This window comes from Perissodus microlepis, chromosome 11 (genome assembly GCF_051167445.1).
Source record: "Perissodus microlepis isolate ML-2025 ecotype Zambia chromosome 11, ASM5116744v1, whole genome shotgun sequence".
NCBI lineage: Eukaryota > Metazoa > Chordata > Actinopteri > Cichliformes > Cichlidae > Perissodus > Perissodus microlepis.
Genome location: NC_140471.1, coordinates 35639852 through 35658601, shown reverse-complemented (window position 1 = coordinate 35658601; position 18750 = coordinate 35639852). Strand labels below are relative to the sequence as shown.

General features: G+C 45.9%; 1 protein-coding gene across 3 annotated transcripts; it reads left to right on the top strand.

The window, feature by feature from the left end:
* The first annotated feature begins 2555 nt into the window (after positions 1–2555).
* Positions 2556–18681, top strand: trim33l (tripartite motif containing 33, like). Of its 3 annotated transcripts, none has more exons than XM_084944442.1 (14): positions 2556–3100; positions 5121–5183; positions 5646–5781; positions 6522–6648; positions 8051–8167; positions 9089–9203; positions 9663–9809; positions 11318–11429; positions 11656–14297; positions 14409–14599; positions 14855–14957; positions 15081–15137; positions 15278–15460; positions 16378–18681. In XM_084944442.1, the coding sequence occupies exons 1-14, from the start codon at positions 3083–3085 to the stop codon at positions 16663–16665; spliced, it is 4299 nt and encodes a 1432-aa protein (XP_084800568.1). In that variant the 5' UTR covers positions 2556–3082; the 3' UTR covers positions 16666–18681. The 3 variants fall into 3 exon arrangements, with proteins under 3 accessions (XP_084800568.1, XP_084800567.1, XP_084800569.1); XM_084944441.1 differs by having other exon boundaries at positions 15260–15460; XM_084944443.1 differs by having other exon boundaries at positions 2557–3100; positions 15338–15460.
* Positions 18682–18750: the final 69 nt, after the last annotated feature.

The window sequence follows — 18750 nt, the reverse complement described above, 5'->3', positions numbered from 1 at the left end:
CATATGTCATCATTCAGCAAGAAGATAAGAGAAAATGCTTCATGGATGTATCCAGTTTCACTCAGTTATTAACAATTAAATTTGAACTAAACAACCTGAAGCTGCACTTTCTCCATCAAATTCCAGTCAGATCAGGAAAACAGTTATACTTTATATGATGTATTTAAACCAGTTTATTAATGATTTGTTGCCCCCTCACATATAACTGAGTAATATGTTTACATGGAGCCTCTGTTGCTCTGATCTTTTCTTGTGTGGACACCGGCTACATACAGAAACACAGTGAGGACTTGTATACGATCACCTCTTTACTCAAACCCTCGGATAACCAAAAAAGGAAAATCTGTTACTGTTGCTAAATATCTTTTTTAATCATGCATTAAGCTGATAGCATGAGAATTACAGCTTTAATGGGTTCGATTTTTCTGAAAGAGATAAAAAAATACAGTTAGTTGATAATAACCAGCAACCATGAGTCCAAATGTTCATGGAAAAAGCACAGAAACACAGCTTTGTCGTATTTAAAGTATACCTAAACCTAAAAACAGATGATGATCGCACAGTATTTGAACAGTTTATTCCCAGAAATAAATCCAGAGATTCCTTTGTTGGAAGAGACAGGCGCTGGAGCAGAGCAGACCTGGAGTTTAATCACAGAGTCGGGAGAGCAATGAGACCAGTGAGGGTTAGCGGTCCATACAGAACAGGTGTTTGGTGTCAGTGGATAGAAGACCAGTGACTCCCAATCATCAACGTGAGTTTAACACGAGTACATAGTTTATCATGTTCTCTGTTACCTCTCATAGACAGACTGATTATTCATGTTCTGCACTCTGTCCATAGCTCTAACATTTTGTTTGACTGTAACATTATTTTAAATCCAGACAAACACTGAATTTTTACAGCTTGTAACCTAAAATAAAAAATCAGGGAATAAATCATTGATCCCGTCCTAGTGTGCAGACTAAACCATCACAGTGCTCGCTCTCACAGACGGAGTGATGAAGGGCCGTTTGAACCATTTAGAATAGAATAGAATAGAATAGAATAGAATAATCCTTTAATTGTCCCACAAGGGGAAATTTGGGTGTAAAAGCAGCAAGAAAGACACATATACAAACAAACAGTACACAGGACAGAAACACACAATTTTTACATATCTACCTGACGTTTGCGCCATCGGTACGATTCGCTTCAGACCAGCACGACCTCCACTGTCTGTGCTGGGTACTGCTGCCATCTGACCACACCCGCTGCTGTTCAAACCATTTCCATGCACGGTGACCTCATCAGAGGCGTTTGATGCCAGCAGAGCGGCGACCTTCATGCTGTTGCTCAGGTTTGTGTACCGAGCCTGATAGCAGCTGCATTATGGAAGAGAGACACATGTTTCTGTGCTTTATGCAACTGATGAACCCAGTGAGTCCTACAATATCAATTATGACGCACATCGTTTCCATGGCTACAAGAAGATGCTAAATGACTGTCTGATAAATGACTGAATCAGTGAATATTTCATCTCACTTCTCTTTCTAGTGAGCTTGTCTTCATAGAGCCACAAAATGTATAAAACGGCTGACATGAAGAGAAGCATCCAGTCTGCTGAACTGGAAACAGTTAAAATCGTCCAGATAATAAACATCTGCTCCTCTGTCAGAAGGTCATCGTAATTTATGTAAATCTAGATGTAGTATCAGGGAAGGTAAGTGCTCATTAAGGTTTATTTGGTTAAAGATATCAGGAGTCTTTTCTTTATGCAAAAATCTGCCTTATTCAAATTCATTTGAGAAGCAAAGAGTCCTCAGACTGACCTCCATCAACCACCACATGGTGAGTGAATGAAGTGTGAAACCATGAAACCAGACTGAGGTGATACCCTGTAAGCTGTGCTCGTGCATTCATCCTCTCTGACCTTCTTCTGCACTTTTAGTCTGTAAGTGTAATAAAGCTTTTCTCACAGCATCAAACCTTGAACACGTCTGCTGCATCAGGTCTCAGGTTTGTGTCTTCATTTGAATCTGAAGCAGAGTTTTGTGTGTTTGCATGGCTGCTTCACCATCTCAGTCTTATTTGAGTGACGCTGTAATTATTATAATTCTGGAAAGAGCAGAAAAGCTCAACTTGTTATAGAAACAAATCAGTAACCAGCAGACTGAGGACACAGCCCGACACGGTTTTGTTGTAACATCAGGATATCTTTTTTAAAAAAATTATGTTTTTAGCATCTTTGCATTTGGTGCGAAGTGATACAGTGAAAACAGACAGGACACGCCCCTTCTTTTCTTTCTTATCCACCTCGATTTCCCAGTAATAAACTCTATTTTACTAATTTGCTAATTATCTTATGAGTAATACATAAAATTACTTTCAAAACATGTTAACATCTCAAATGTATTTAAATAATAATACATTTAAATAGGTAAATATATATATTAACAAAATAAAATATATTTAAAATCCAATATATTCACTCACTGGACACTTTGTTAGGTACACCTGTTGAGCCCTGATTATGTAACCAGCCAATCACGTGGCAGCAGCTCAGTGTATTCAGGCATGTAGACAAGGGCAAACTGACCTGTTGAAAGGTCCACAGTCACCTGATCTCAGTCCAGCAGCGCACCTCCGGGATGTGGGGGACCCACGTCTCCGAGGAAGGTTTCCAGCACCATGAATACAACAACAACACAACGGGACAGAGGGGATGGTTGATGTTTATGACGTGTTTTTATGTCTAATGTGTTTCCTTATATTAGTGAGGGACTCGCAGCGAGGTGTACCTAACAAAGTGGTCGATAAGTGTATAAATGTGTTTCCTGTCACTGACGCTCCGCTGTTTCCCAAACCTGCAGCAGGTCTGTAAATACCACAGGTTTCCGGTGACGACCAGCAGGTGGCGGTAATACGCTCACAGTCGGGACGTCACCTGCACGGACCAGAAGAAGAAGCGGGACGGAAGTTATATTTGTGTTGTGTTCGTAACGGTTCTTGTTGGTTCCGTCGTTGTGGTTGTCTTAGCGGCTCCAGGCTAAACCGGGAGGACTCGTGTTACCGTGAATGTCGACGGTGTGCGTGTCTGTGGATGGAGCGGACGGTGACGGTGAGTCCATAACCTCTCGGCTGAACCCCCGGTGTCGGAGCTGGTCTCTGACACGGGGCTCTCGGCCCCCTTAGCGGCGTTTCGGGTCCGGGTCTAGCTCAGCTCAGGTTTATTTACACAGCGCCAAATCGCGGCGCCACTCGTCAGACCACGCCCCGAGCCAGCACTTGGCGACCGTGGGAAGCAAAAACTCCATTTCCCGCGCGATGACGTCATGGCGGTGTTTGGGACGCTCCTCTGTGTTTACATGATGTTCGGCTCACGTTGGCCCTCAGGCACGCGCTCTGTGACGTGACTAGTGGAGACACGCTAAACCCTGTAACTGTAGGACTGATGAGAGGTGAAACTTCCATGACCTGGATGACCGAGAGCCTCCACAGACACGCCTGCGTGTGTTTTATGTGTGGCTCTAACGGTTTTTACCGTGAGGGTGGACTTGAGGGTGACAAACCCACGAAGCCCAGTGTCAGATGTGGCTCAGAGGAGACACGCTGAGTTGCGGTTGTTTCTGTGACAGCGTGGTTACTGTAGTATGTGGACTCAGCTCTGGAGGGCCCGCAGAGGCCACATATGGACTTTTATTACAACAGCTGCGTGGTCAGACTCTGACGTAATGCACGATGTTTCCCAGAAAGTTGTTTCTGTCCATCTGCAGCAGCGTTTCAGTCAGAAACCTTTGCGCTGTCCTCCACGTGACTGCACGAACGCTGCAGCTGTGTGACCAACAAAACGGCACCATCGCACAAAAATGAGCTCAGACTCATGATCAGCGTTCAAACTACAAATACCGTTAATAGCAGCTCTTAGATGAGGGAAACTCAGGTTTACTGTTAAAGAGAGTGAACTTGAACTCTGAGTCAGTTGCCATGGTAACAGACTGTCTGAGCTTAGTCTGTTCACTTGGAAGATTTTCTTAAAGTGCAGTAAGGGGCTGTAAACACAGTGAGGGTATATATACGTATATCTGTGCCCCCTTTGGACGACCTGAGTCACTGAGTGAAGATGAGGCTGAAATTTGATTAAAGTGAGTTTCACTGTGTTCACATTTTGTATCGATTTGTTCATAAATTCAACATTTTGAAAGATTCAGACTCTTAAATTAATATAAATCACATAAATCAGTCTCAGTAGGTCCGACGACACGGCAGGAGACTCCAACCTGGATCCAGTTGAATGATATCTGATCAGGATCTGATCACAGCTGATCGTACTGTTATTCTGTCCACGATCTGTAAGCTGTTCGTATTTAACGAGACCACCCTTCCAAAACTGTGCTGAACTATTTCAAATGTAAATTACCAACATGTAGACATTAATTTTAAATTCCCTACAGCTTGTTTGTCTTTACAGACAAAACTTTAAATTCAAATTGTTTTTTTTTCAGTTACAGACACGTGTCTGTGAGAAAGCCGCCGTCTGTCACTGAAGGCTGAAATGAGATAAAGTTATAAAACAGTAAAGACGGTGTGTTATAAAAACAGCCTGTGGCGTCCGTCGGCAACATGAAATCTTTACTGAACTTTATTAAGAAACTGAAACACTGGTAAACTGTTGCGGATGTTTATGATGATGAGAGAGTGACCCGAGCTCATTAACGTGAGCCCGTCCTGATTAAGATGAACATCACGGTGCGCACTAATGTGTCCAAAGACTAACATGGAGGCTCCGCTCCTTATTTACTCTTTGCTGTGGAGAATCCTGGGATCAGAGCTCCACTGATGATGACTTTCTTTACTCATGCACATAATCTGTGATCAGCCTTTCTGGAACCAAAAACAAAGAGTTTCTGATTTTAGAGTTTGTTGAACCTGCTTCTTTGGATCACTTCCTCTGTTAGCGCTCCCACTAGCTGCTGCTGTCGCCTGATAAAGTAAAGGGGAACCATGTCACCAATGTCAGATCTAGCTTTTTGTGTCAGGATCAGACTGATTATTGATTCACATATTAGATTGGCACATCACCAGCGCCACAAATGTTCTCATCATAGCTGCAGGACTTCATCAGCTTCTCTGTCTTTCAGGAAGCAACTGTGCTGAGCAACATGGAAGCGACAGGAGCACCAGGAGACAACCTGAGTCAGCAGGTAACTCAGACGGTGGCGTGGGAACCTCCAGCAAACCTTATTTTATTTATCTGTACCTCACCACCAGGATCTCCTGCTTTGAGCTTTTTAACCAAAGAATATTCACATATGATCCTGCAGCAGCATTTTATTATTATTAGTCCTTTATTTATCCAGGTAAAAAGTCTCATTGAGATACCTGGCATCATGGCAACAAAAGTCAAAAAGTCAAGCATGTGGAAAACGTGTGTGAGTGTGTGTTTGCATGCACAAAGAACACTGTGAGGCTGGTGAAGACACCACGAGCCCTATGAAGACCATTCTGTGTCTTGTGACACACTTTCAGGATCTCCCGTGGTCCGTACGTGCAGGAAACGTGAATTTGTGTGGTTTTTATGGCATTTAAATAGACTGATAAAAGAAAAGACCTTCAGCTGGAGTTCGGTCTCACCTGTGAACGTCTCCGCCTTCTCATCTCCTCAGTGCAGCAACTGCGACGCAGCCTCCGCCACATGTTGGTGTCTCGACTGTAATGAAGCTCTGTGCGGCGTCTGTGTGTCGGCGCATCGCAGAGTCACGGTGACCAGATCACACAGGCTGCTCCATCACCCGCCAGAAGGTAAAAAAAACCCACCCACACCCAGATCCAGATTCTGTTGGAGAGAAACGGCTCTCTGCTGTCAGCTGACCGTCGCTGTTGACCTTTGACTTAGTGACGAGCTTCAAAAAGATCTTATATGTTGTAAAAGTGTAGAAGCACATCCGAGTGTGTGTAAGCCACAACTTGTGAAGTATTTGGTTCATGAATTGGAGTTTGATACAAATGAAACAGGATGTGATGGTTCCAACAGCAGGAGCAGCCAGAGGCGCTTCAGTCCACTATTTTTATTTATTTTTGAAGAACTGAATCCTCAAACAGCCAGACAGAGTTTAGTCTTTTTGACCCGACGGGTCAAGCTGTAGAACTCGCTTTAATGGGGAGTGGTCTGCTAAGCCCAGCCTGTCTCTGCAGTGTTCAGCTCAGAAACACTGGTACTTTCCAGCTTCTTTGTTTACACCATTAGCGTGTCAGGACTCCAGCGTCTCCCTCACCTGCCAAACTTCCACTGAGCTCCGAGCCCAACACGCGGAAACGAAGGGAAAGTCCCGCAGATAATATCAAACACAGTACACTCAGTATTTGTACTACATTGTTACATATTTTACTTTATTTTCATACTTTGTTTCAGGTCTGTTAGAGAGCGCTCGGTCCAGAGACGGTTTCTGTTACAACCTGTTATATTATAGTAATCATCGAGATCACAGTTATTGAGCAAACTAAGTGATAGTGTGTGTGTGTGTGTGTGTGTGTCTCTTCAGGAAACATCTTGTCTTCTCCCACCAAGTTCTGCAGACTCCACCCATCTGAGCCACTCAAACTCATCTGCTTCACCTGTAAGCAGCTCACCTGCAGAGACTGTCAGCTGACGACTCACATGAACCACAGGTGAGCCGGGTCGGACGCGTTCTCGAGTTAAAACCACTCAAGCCCCACGCCCCCGGTACCGGGGCAAAAAGGAGGAGATCACGTTTAATCGGTTATAACGCGGGGTGAGAAATATAAGTCCAGACGTGTGGTGTCCACAGAAACCTCTGAATCTCAGCTAAAATGTCATATAAACCATTTCTACAACCACCAAACACACCGAAAACAAGCCATGATTAAACGAGCAGTTACGTAAATGCGCAGAAGACCGCTAAACAAACAAAACCGAACCAGAAATTCTCCAGACTTCATGTAACCGGCTAAAGATAGGCTGGTTAGCTTCCAGGGCTATCACTGACTCCAAACACCAAGCTTCGCCACGATCAGACCAAAATTCACTGAATGAGCCGCAAAAGAAGACGACAAAAACACACAGCGGCGCAAATGCGCTAAGACAGAGATTGGCTTACCGTCCCGATTTCCGCTGTTATTTTCGCCGGTAGCCACGTGATTACCAGTAGTTACCATGCCTACCTAGCTGCATCAGAGCCGTTTTCCGTCAACAACGTCCATTTTAGACCCACCTACAGACACGTGACTGGACAGAAGCCACAAGCAGCAAATTTGGGCCCACGTGGGTTTTGGCATTGCAACGTCTGATTGGTTGAAGTGACGTGAACGTGGCATCGTTACTGTGATTCTATTGGCTCAAACGATTAAAAAGAGCTGTCATCATGCAAATTGACCAAAAGAAACCAAAGTTACAGCCCCTCAGAGTTTAAAGGGCCAGAGACCTATTAAACGCTCCATGCACACGGCAGAAAAGGGCCATTACCATGTAAATGTGTGGTGAATTCTTCAAAAATATATTTTAAAAAAAGCATTTTTAGGCCTGTTAATAAAATTTATTAATTTCTGCTCTTTAATACCTAAAAAATCAACTGGCATGGTGTCCAATTGTGTGCCAAAATTGGACATTTTTGTACAACGTCTGGATATTCATGTATTGACAGGGCTGTAATTTTTCACTGTTTCACTTTAGAAACATAAATCTTTGCACAGATGATGTTTATATGTTGGTTACTGAATTTCTGGAACCAAATGTGATCTGAGGCATATTTTTAAAAGGGTTATATGCTAAAAATTAAAAATTACTTTTTCTGTGTTCCAGTCTCAGTAACTTTGACACAGTAATATCTGCTTCGATATTTACACCTCTGATGAAATTTCACAAGTGTTAGCTTTATTTTGATACCAAGATTGTAAGGACAGAGTTTGTAATTGCAGAGAAATAATCAATTAAATTTGGGCATTACATTTTCGAGCAGGAAGCTCAGAAACCCCCTTGGGGCTTAAGAGGTTAAAGTGGTTGTAGTGCAGACGTGAGCCGGCACACTGAGCCGTGAGCTGCTTTTGTTTCCAGGTACCGCTTTGTCAGTGAGGCGGTGGTCAGCCTGAAGAAGCAGCTGGACGTGTACGTTCATGCCACGAAGAGGCAGGAGGACACGGTGAGGCGGAGTCTGCAGGACATGGAGACCAGGTACGGCTGATCATTTCACTGTTTACTTCCTGAAAAGACGACGGCTCATCAGCAGAATAAATCCTTTTCGCCTTATTGAGTCGTTACTCCACAGAAATGTATATCAGCAGCTCGAGTGTTTTTAATCTTCTTAAATTTGTTTTCGTTTAGCAGATTATGAGTAAATGTACAGAGGAGCAGCAGAGCGGGTGTCTTTAACTGTGGGCAGACCGGCCAACACAAAAACACCGTCTCTGTACGCTCAGTTAAATTCTGTGTTGGTCAAATCATTTGTGGGCCTGAAATCTGACACAGAGGGCAAAAAAAACCCATTTAAATTTACTCAGTGGCACTGGAAATACTCTTAAACGTAAATACTGTGTGTGAGTGTGAATGGTTGTCAGTCTCTACGTGTTGGCCCTGCGACAGACCGGCGACCTGTCCAGGGTGTACTCTGCGGGGTAGGCTCCACCCCCCCCCCGTGACCCTGAAAACGATAAGCAGAAGAGCATGGATGGATGGGAATAATGTGTGGCTGCCCTTGGAAAGTGTGCAGCGTGGCTTGATAAACATCCTGACCTGTGACGTCTCAAACATGGAGCAGGAAAGGATCAAAGTATCACTCGCCACCGGCTGCAGGGCCTCCTCCTGATCTCCCATCACGATACTGCGTTGGGTTTGAAGTCGTTATTGCTCGTTAACGTGAAACGCTCCCACTGTCAGACTCCGCACTGCTGGGAATCCTCACGCAGACTTTTACTCGTTATCTTCATGTTTGGAAACATTCAGAGAATTTGTGTTACGTTTTGAGTCTCCACGCGGTGAAGGTCGCCACCTCATTCCTACTTAGTATTAATAACTTGAACCTTCCTCAGGTGCTCGCTGTCCCGTCTGAGGACTTTCTGGAAAATAACCCCGCCTCGTGCTTCTGCTGTGTTTCAGGCTGCAGAGCATCGAGCAAACAGAGTCTCGTCTGAGGACCGAGCTGCAGGCGGGATTCGTCGCGTTTGCTAAACTTCTGAAAGCGAAAATGGTGTCACTCCTCAAAGACGTACAGGTAACATCCATCAGCTGTTTTAAATATTGTTGACTATCTAGCAGGCTGATGTCATTTCCTGTTTCTCTCTGCAGTGTCCCCGTCTGTATCTAAAAGTCTTTGTTTTCTTCAGCCGGAGTTGATCCGCTGCCTCGGCTTCAAGTGCACATTTCTCATTTGTTAGAAAGTGACGCAAATCTTTTCTCAAAATAGGAACCGGATTTATGAACAGATTTTTCTTCTTGCTGAGGGATGTTTCTTAGAAGTCTTTCAGTCTGTGCTCTGAAGTTGTTGCAGTGAGCTCAGTGAGTTTCACTCCTCAGCGTAGCCTTGAGTCTTATCTGCTGCTGCTCTCGGTATCAAACGTCTGTGCTCACTCAGCCTCGCACGCCAACGTTTCTGGTAAAATACAAAAAAATGGAGCGCCTAAAAAATGATTAAAACGTGTGTGTGTGTGTGTGTGTGTGTGTGTGTGTGTAGAAGGTGTATGAGCTGGAATGTGAGCAGATTCAGGGGAGGATGGTGAAGATGAAGCAGCTGCAGCAGAGCCAAATGTCCATGAAGGAAACGCTCGAAAAAGCCCGAAATCTCACCGACCTGCCGACCCTGCTCTCACACACCGCACAGGTACACAGAGATGTGACAGACACACTGCGGCTGTACTCATCATAGCATAATATGAAAACATGCGAGGCACACTGACTCTCAAAATGCTGTGTGACTAATATTGAATATTGAAGTCTTTACAGAGCGATAGAGACGTTTAAACATGTAAATCATACATGAACAGTCATGACAGAAATCTAACAACAACAATTAGAAGCAAAGACAGAGACTGGAGTTGTTTCCATGTTCATGGATGTTGCCTGTCTTCACTAATGTCTGCTGTAGATGTGAAACTGTGGGAGGAGCCAGTCCTCACTGGTACGTCCCCACAGAGTTGGACTAAAGTCCGTCAAAGCCAGGCTTTCCTTCCTTAGCTGGCTCAACAAAGATTAAAACCCCTAAAAAGGGACGTTTCGCACATCATGCACAGGGATCCGTCCCCCAATCATAGACATTATCAGATAATCATTGTTTATAAAAATCTTTGAAAACAAAACACAACACTGTTGCAAACAAACAGAAGTTCTGCAGAAAACGTTAATCTGGTGATGTAGAGCGTAGTCGGTAGGGCTGCTCGATTATGGCAAAAATGATGATCACGATTATTTTCACTGAAATTGAGATCTCGATTATTTGACGATATTTATTTAACAATAACAATGTGTTGAATAATGACTTTAAAGATTGTCAAAAATAATATAAAATAGTGCAAATACTGATAACAGTGCAAATGTTTGCAATATAAAAAATAAATGAAAAATGTAAACATCTGTGTTTAGTGAACTTTGCAGTGTTGCTCTGTGGTGCAGCTACGACACCGTAGCAAAGTTTACACACTATGTCTACTTGATCCACGTCTGACTCCGCGAACCCATAATGTTTCCACACCACTGAAGTTTTTTACCTCTCTTTTCAACCAACGGCAGTCGCTCTCCTCTCCAAATAACTTCTGCTTAGCTTTCCGAGCTTCCCTCGGGTCCTCTTAATCAGCGGTCCCCAACCCCCGGGCCTCGGACCGGTACCGGTCCGTGAGTCGTTTGGTACCGGGCCGCGAGAGTTGAAGCTCAGGTGTGAAATGTATAGTTTTCAGGGTTTTTATCAGTTTTCAGCGTTATTTTGTTATCGTTTTATCGTTTACTCGGTTTTCCTGGGTCTTTTCACGTGTGTTATGAATAGATTTTCTTTTTTCGGTACCGGTACTAGTTTTATTTTGTTGTATTTATCCGCGACACCTTAAAGGCCGGTCCGTGAAAATATTGTCGGGCATAAACCGGTCCGTGGCGCAAAAAAGGTTGGGGACCGCTGCTCTTAATTGTTGTGACGCGTGTTCGAAACGCAGAGAGGTGCGCTCGATTTGCCACACGGAGCAGCGCGAGAGTAAAGCACGAGGGAGGGGCTAATAATCGGCTCAGTCATTTTTAATGATCGTTGAAAGCCCAGATCGTAATCGAGATTAAAACTCGATTAATTGAGCAGCCCTAGTAGACGGTGAACCTACCATTTTATCCTTGCTTTGTTTTCTCTTCCAGATTAAAACCCAAATGAAGGAGCTTCTAGATCAGGACTCAGACCCCCCTCTGAAAATGCCTGAAGTGAAGCTCATTACCAAGTTGGGTTACGAGGAAACCCTCTCTGAGCTTTGTAAGTCCGCTCGTGTATCTGTTTGTTTATGTTGTGTCTTCAGCTTTGCAGCGGACGCTCGGCCGTACGTGTGGAAACCAAACCGAATCATTTTATGTGTTCGTTCTGTCCACGAGCTCAGAGTTCATGTTGATGCTGTTTGAGTTTGGATGTAGTTTAATCGAGAGAAAATAATTGCTGCACCCTCCTCCTCCATCTCCTCTTCCTCCATTGTTTCGGTTTCCAGGTAACCTTCATGTTTCGTGGATCCCTTTCGCTGTGCCACCAACCTTGGATAAAAACACAGGAGCTCCGGCGACTCCTGCTGCCCCTCCTCCCACCTCCACCTGCAACCCCATCTCCAGCACCGTGATGGACAGCGCCTCTGCTTCTCATTCGCTTCATCTGTCGTTTACATCCTCATCTGCCCCCAAACATGGAAGAGACTCCACTTCTTTCAAGTCTCCCTCCACCTGTCTGGTATCCCCCGGCCCCCAAACTGAGACGGCCGGTTCCAGTGCTACACCTGTTCCTAATGACTGTGCTGCTACACCTTCTTCATCCTCACAGTCGAGTTCATCTTCGGCCTTTTGCAAATTTTCGCCCAACCTAACCCTTTATAATCTCCTCACTCACAATCAGGTTGGCGCTCAGGATTCGGTCAATCCTCGATCTCCGCCCTCGAGTTCCCCATCGGGTCAGTTGAGTCATGCTCCCCCTCCAACCACCACCTCTCCTGCAAACTCCAACTGGCCCCTCCCCCCATCCTGTAATGCCCCAGGCGCTCCAACCAGCCGTGCCTCTCCTTTGTGCACGCTCTTATCCAGCTCCTCCACTTCCATTACTCCTCCTGCTCACACCTCCACCTTTCCATTGCCCACTGACAGCACCCCCCAAACTGGCAAAGCTATGAACTGTAACCCACCAGCTACCACCAGTGTTCTCCCTCCACCATCAACGTCTGTGTCTGCTCAGTCCAGCGTTCCTCTGTCCTCCACGACCGCCATGTTTCCCTCCTCCATCACTCCTTCCATCTCCACCCGTCCCAGTCTGTCAGCACTTGTGTCCAGTCAGCCCACTATTCCTCCATCCTCCACAACCTCCATGTTTCCCCACTCCTCCTCCTCCTCTTATACTCCTTCCACTTCCACCAATCCAGTGTTCACCGGCTCCATCACTCAAACCAACACCTCCCCCGACACACCTGTTACCATCAGTAGCTTCTCGTCACCACATTTAACCAATCAGTTGCCTGCGTTTCCCTGCTCCTCCTTATCCACCCCTCTTTCCACCTCCACCTGTCCAGCAGCCACCACCGCGTCTGTTTTCCAGACTCTCGACAGCCGTGTCACTAACCTGGTTGTTCCAGATAGTTCCACATGTCGCCCTTCGGCGTGGCTCTTGTCCTACGATCAGTCTAATCTTCGTCTTTCCTCCTCCGCCTGCCCCTCGTCTGTTTCTCCTCCAACCGTCTCTTCCACCTGCCCACCTGCTCAGATTTCTAACTCGCTGAGCGCCTCTCCGAATCAGTTCAAACCTCTTGTTACACATTCGAGTATGGTGTTGGCTGGTTCTCCAGCCACCTCCTCCACATTAAACTCCGCCTGTCCCGTGTCCTCCTGGTGCCTCCTCCCCCAAACAAGTAACTTCAGTAATACTAACCTACTTGTTCCAGTCAACTCTAATGCCACCACCACCTCCTCGACAACCATAAACTCCTCCTCCACCAGCCCACCCACATCCACCTTTGCTGTTCTGACCAGCAGTAACGCTGCCTCGCCTGTTCCCGTCAGCATTCCTTCATGTCTTTGGAATTCCTCGTCCACTTCGTCCTCTGTAGCTTTCGTATACTCCTCCTCTGCCACCCCGCCCAGCACCACCTGTTCCACAGCGACGCGCAGCTCGCTGCTCCACACGTCTCACTCGCTTTTTCCAGTCAGCAGTCTCAGTACGTCACAGATCTTCGCTCCCTCTCTCACTCCAACCTTGTCGTCCTTCATCAGTTCTCCCTCCTCCGCCACCAGTTGTTCATCTCCCAGCTATTTGTTCCTCCCCAAAACTGACGCCTCCCGTTCCTCAGTTGTTCTCAGCATGCTGCCTGCCGGCTCCACGTTCCCCCTGTCGGCGGGTCAGTTTCTATCCTCACTTAAACCCGTCCAACCACTGCAGGTTCTGAACCAAACCGCTGGTCCTCACTGGAACCAGCCCACCATCGTCATGCTGACCAACACTCAGAGTATGTGTCAGGTGCTGCTCAACGAGACTGCTCTCATCAGGCTGCCTGATCATCGTGCTTTCCATCCGGCCTCGGCGCAGAAACTAAGCGGCCTCGAGGAAAGCACCATCACAGAAGTGAGTCCAGAGACTTCTGCGGGAAACTCTAGCTGCGACGGACCGAGCGACACGTTACCATCAGAGCAGCAAACCATGGAGGATACGAGCCCGGCTTTACCCAGCAGCCCTTTGTCCTCGCTTCAGGAACTCGACAGCACACTTCATCCCCCCTCCCCTCAGGAACAGACTCAGCAGGTTCCCGTGGAGGGCTTGGTGGTTGACCCTCGCTGTGATAACACTATACAAGATACTGAGGAGGTCCAGGAAACGAAAGAAACCGAGCACGCCACTTGTGTCTCTGACGAAGCAAAACCGAACGCCCTCGAGCCAAAAGACGACGTACCAACACTGGTAACTCCTGACAAGGACATCGAAGAGCTGAGCGCCGTGATTGGACAGGAGGACTTCAGTCTGAGTCGGTGGCAGCCCAAAGTGTCTGTGTTGAGACTGCCTGTGTCCCTACCAAGATTTGGACGGTCCCTTCCCAGTTTTCGTCTGTTACCTGGAGAGACTGAAGATGAGATTTACCTGGAGGAAATGAGCGACGACTGTCAGGTAGGATGCACTTGTGAAACACGATCTGTAATCCAGGCAAACTTAATAAAGTTGGATTATAAAATGAACCGGTCAGCTTTAAGAGACTGTTGTCGTTGTGCTCCGTTACAGTCCGATGCCGAAGACGTGCCGGCTGACAAAGGGGATTTCATGAAGCCGGAATCGTCTCCAGACTCTCCAATAACCCTGGAGATTCTTGCCTGCTCGGTTTGTGCATCACCCGGCACTTCGATCATCTGCTCAGCCTGCGGTCGAGGATACCACAGAGACTGCCACGTCCCCCCAGTTGGACTCGACTTTTGGTAAGAAAAATAATTTTTATCCTTTTGCTTCTTTAAGATGACGGAAGTCCACTGATGTGTGACCATTGGATTACAAATCAATCTGAAGCCTATTCAAAAAGTTTTTTGTTTTTTTTTCATTTTACGTTATTATGAATAAAACTCAACTCTTTCCTGATTTACTTTTATTATGAAACCTCTGCAGGAAGTGCATACTATGAGTGTCAGTAACATCACACAGTGAAGTGACCTCTGCTGTTTGTCCTTGTCCTGCAGGTCAGAGTGGGCCTGTTCATTATGTCAGAACCTGTCAGACCCGTCGGACCCCTACAGCACCGAGAGACTTCAGCATACCAGCCTCAGTCTGCAGAGCCTCAGGGTCAGCGTCTGCTCACAAACGCTTACTCATGAACCTCACTTCACAAAGTGACTCTTGTCTCCATCAGTTTGTGGTAGATTTTCTTCTAAAGTTTTGTGTGTTATGTCTGTTTTTGTTTTTCAGAGGTGCGAGAGTCTCGTTCTGCATCTGAAGGTTGAAGTCTGCAGTCGGTGCTCTCAGGTCAGTCTGAACAAAGCTCCAGTCAGAGTAGAAGCTTTTAGCAGCTAACAAGTTTATACACTTCATAAAAGGTGCATGAATGAAAATAAACCTGGAAATGCAAAATAAAGGGTCTCCTGTAGCTGTCGTTGAACCAGCAGGTGGCGCTCCTGCAGCCTGGTCAGGTCACAGCGATGAAGACTTTGTTTTCTTCTCTTCAGTTTGGCGGTTTGTCTCGGCTGAAGTCGATATCGGACCGCCTGACCCTCCGCCGGCCTCCTCCGTATCAAACGGCCGCGGAGCTCGTCTCTGACATGTGGACTCTGTTTAAAGACGCCTCTCAGGTACGCACGGAGCAGGTGGAGTCAAACACAGAGCCCGATGAACTGTTTTTCTCTCTTTAATGAATTAATGAGACGGTGTTAAACTGTACTTTTTTGATACTATCATGAAATTAAAATACCGGATGAATGAAACACATTAATTATTCCATTAAGAATAATAATAATAATAATCCAGGTCTCTAAAGGGCTGTTTGTGCTTGTGAGCACAGCTGCTCAGTTATAAGAACACAAAGTAAAATATGGCTCGCCTTCATAAAGTCCAACTTTTTTAAGCAGATATTTGTTTTAAAACTGTACCTTAAACTTTCACCACTAGGAGGCAGAGTTTTACCATGAAGCCTGAGTGGCGTTGCCTCGGTGATAAGAGCAGCAGAGTTGTGCTGTGGATGTGAGAGTCTGTGGTCCTGATCAGCTGTTCCCCGCCCCTCACCCCGCGGCACCTGTCCCTGAAACGTCGAAGAAACCTGAAGGATATGGCGCCTTTTTAGCGGCTGCGAAAGCCGTGCTTCCTGTTAACCTGCTGCTACTGTTAGTTCCCCGAGTTTAAAGAGAGAGCAGGAAAATGACCTGGAGTCAGTCTTACCTGTTCAGGTGATACCTGTCCGCTAGTGTCGTCTAATTATTCTCGACCTCATCGAGCACTGCTGTATGTGAGTGTGGAGTCGATGCTCCGGCTTCCTTTCTCGTCCTCACAGGTGTTTCTCGTCTGAAGATGTTGGACGTATAATTTGAAAATAAATAATCAGAATTTAGGGCTGATTTCACTGCCTGCAGCCATGTTTGCTGTGCAGCTGACGCGCGAGCTTTGGCTTCTTTCAGTGACGCCGAGCTGCCGACGCTCGGCTTCAGCGCAGACTCGCTGAGATAACTGAGCAGCAGGACGAGCCGTCACTCTGCCTTCTCTCTGCTGTTTTCAGGACGACGAGTTGCAGAAACTGCGGGAAAGTTTCCGGATGAAGTTGGTGGAAACTCTGAGTTCGGAGCTCCATCCTTCACTCCTCACCGCACCGAACTCAAACCCGCAAACCGCCGCTGGACACGCAAGCAGATCGCAGCATGGCCGAGAAGACGAGAACTTAAAGTTGGAGAAAGAAGAAGGGTTAATACCGGAATCCAAACTCGAGGACTTCAGAAAGAGACTGAGAAACTTTCTGGATCTAAAGGGAAGTCCTGGTCCAAAGAGGAAAAAGAGAGACGATGACTGAGGAGGTTTTAAATGACCAAGACAACTCTGCACAGCTGCTTTTTCTTCTTTAACCCATGAATGTACGAGTGACCTCAGCAATAGTTCTTATATGACCTTTACACATAAAATGAAGGAGAAACTGCCCGTCGCAGTTTCCTGTAGCAAGCGGCCGTCTTCAGATGTCGTAAGTTTGTGTGAAAAGCCCAGCGAGACTGAACGTAGCGCGATGGAAACGACGCGACTAACCGTGCGTGTGACCGGAAACACGCTCGTCTGCTCCGCCTTCATCGGTTTGTTTCCTCGCTGCTTTTAAAACCAAAATCAGAGTTTCAGTGGCTCAAAGAAAATAAAAACCTGTCCTGATGCAGATTTGATTGGTGGAAGCTCGGCTCTGTGCGCTCGGTGCTGGAGCTCCTCCAGGTGTGCAGGGGGAGCTCCTCCAGGTGTGCAGGGGGAGCTCCTCCAGGTGTGCTGCACTCTGATGTACAGGAAGTATTTGAGCTCACAGCAGGCAGATGTGACCGCAGCAGCTGTAGACGGTTACAGCACGAGTAACTTTAAAAAGCATTCTTCAGAAACACCATGTGCCTTAATTTAAAACCGCCCACAGAAGCCTGGAAACCCAGCCGCTGATGATGAAGTCAGTTTCTGAGTGGGCGCCGTGTGTAATCCCACAGGAGCATTAACCCCGTCGTCTCTCACTGACAGCGTGAAAAACCGCTAAAGGTTTCGTCTGCTGTGGACGGGACGCGTCCTCGCCAGCGCTTCTGTATTTCTGCACTCAGTTCGCTGCATCTGCGAGTCGTAATCGATGATTTTGGTCTGAACTTTAAACAATATTTTTGGTATGAAAAAGTTCATTTTTCCGGGAGTGGTCACATCTTAGAGGCAATAATTTTTCAGTATTTCACATTTTTCTTCAAAAAGGGATGAAATGATGGCGGCATCGCTCGGTCTGAGGCCCAGTGTCCGTGCTGTGAGCGCTCTGACTTTATAAACATTAAACTGGTGATTTCGTCTGAGACTTTGTGCCGGGCTCGATTTTACCGCCTTATGTAAAGTAAGCGTGACACGTTCATTCAGGCATGAAGCTGTTACTTTTTTCTTGCGGTTGTAATTACAGCGGAGGCCTTGGTGGCGGTATTGTTACCTTTACTACTGTCAGATTTCATCTCTTTGGCAGCTGATCAGCCATAACGTGTTCTTAATTTTGGTATTTCCCCTGAAAGCTGAGGCGCGTACGTCTGCAGCAAGTAGCGTGACATGTTTACAGGTTAGTCCGAGTTTTCTCATTTGATATTTCATGTTTTACACGTACGTTGTGTTTTCTCTTACGATGAAATACGCAGAGAATTTACTTTGTTTAACATATATATAAATATAACATTAAAATAAAGGTTCTTTTCCATAACTGACTGGCTTTGTATCTGAGATGAGTCTCGTGTATTTACTGTGAGCATTCAGTCGACCTGTGATTTATTGTAACAGGCGACTCTGTATTTGATCTTTGTCTTCAGTATTTGACCCACATCCTGCTGAGGTCTCAGATGTTGTTTATTCCTTCATTCCAGCTTTATGACGCGATTTGTTTTCTAATCACTTCATGTCGCTGTCTTCTCTTTCTTTAATAATTATATGTCAAAGCTGTCGTGTCCAAACGGATCCCAGTCACATGCTTCAGTCTGTGGAACCAATGAGCCGGTTCATGTTTCCCCTGGTGCTGGTTGGGGAACTCTGACTCATTTCTTTGTGTGCGCAGTTCGATGTCATGCACATACCCGTGTTCAAACTTTATTGTGAAAGTCTGTGTTTACGTTCCCTTTTTTTAGGAATTTGAAATAATTTTACTTTGATGTGAACAGAAGCTGGTTGGACTCATCGAAAAAATAAAAATCTACTGAAAAAGAAAAACGGGAATCGGAACAAGAATTCAAATCTAAACGTGGATTCTTCTTCTGCTGTACATTTTATCAAAGAAAATGTTAGGCTGTGTTTTAAAAAATACCATTAAATATTTTTTTCATGTGACTGTAAATCACCTCTTTACTCAGAACACAAATTCCTTTGTGCTTGCATCAGGAGGCAAGTCTGCCAAATGCACCAA

Bases quoted from the DNA above. Each gene is read 5' to 3' on its own strand.
- trim33l (XM_084944441.1), top strand. The intron at 6,649-8,050 runs GTGAGCCGGGTC...TTTTGTTTCCAG, and splicing joins ACGACTCACATGAACCACAG to GTACCGCTTTGTCAGTGAGG. The intron at 11,430-11,655 runs GTAAGTCCGCTC...TTCGGTTTCCAG, and splicing joins GGAAACCCTCTCTGAGCTTT to GTAACCTTCATGTTTCGTGG.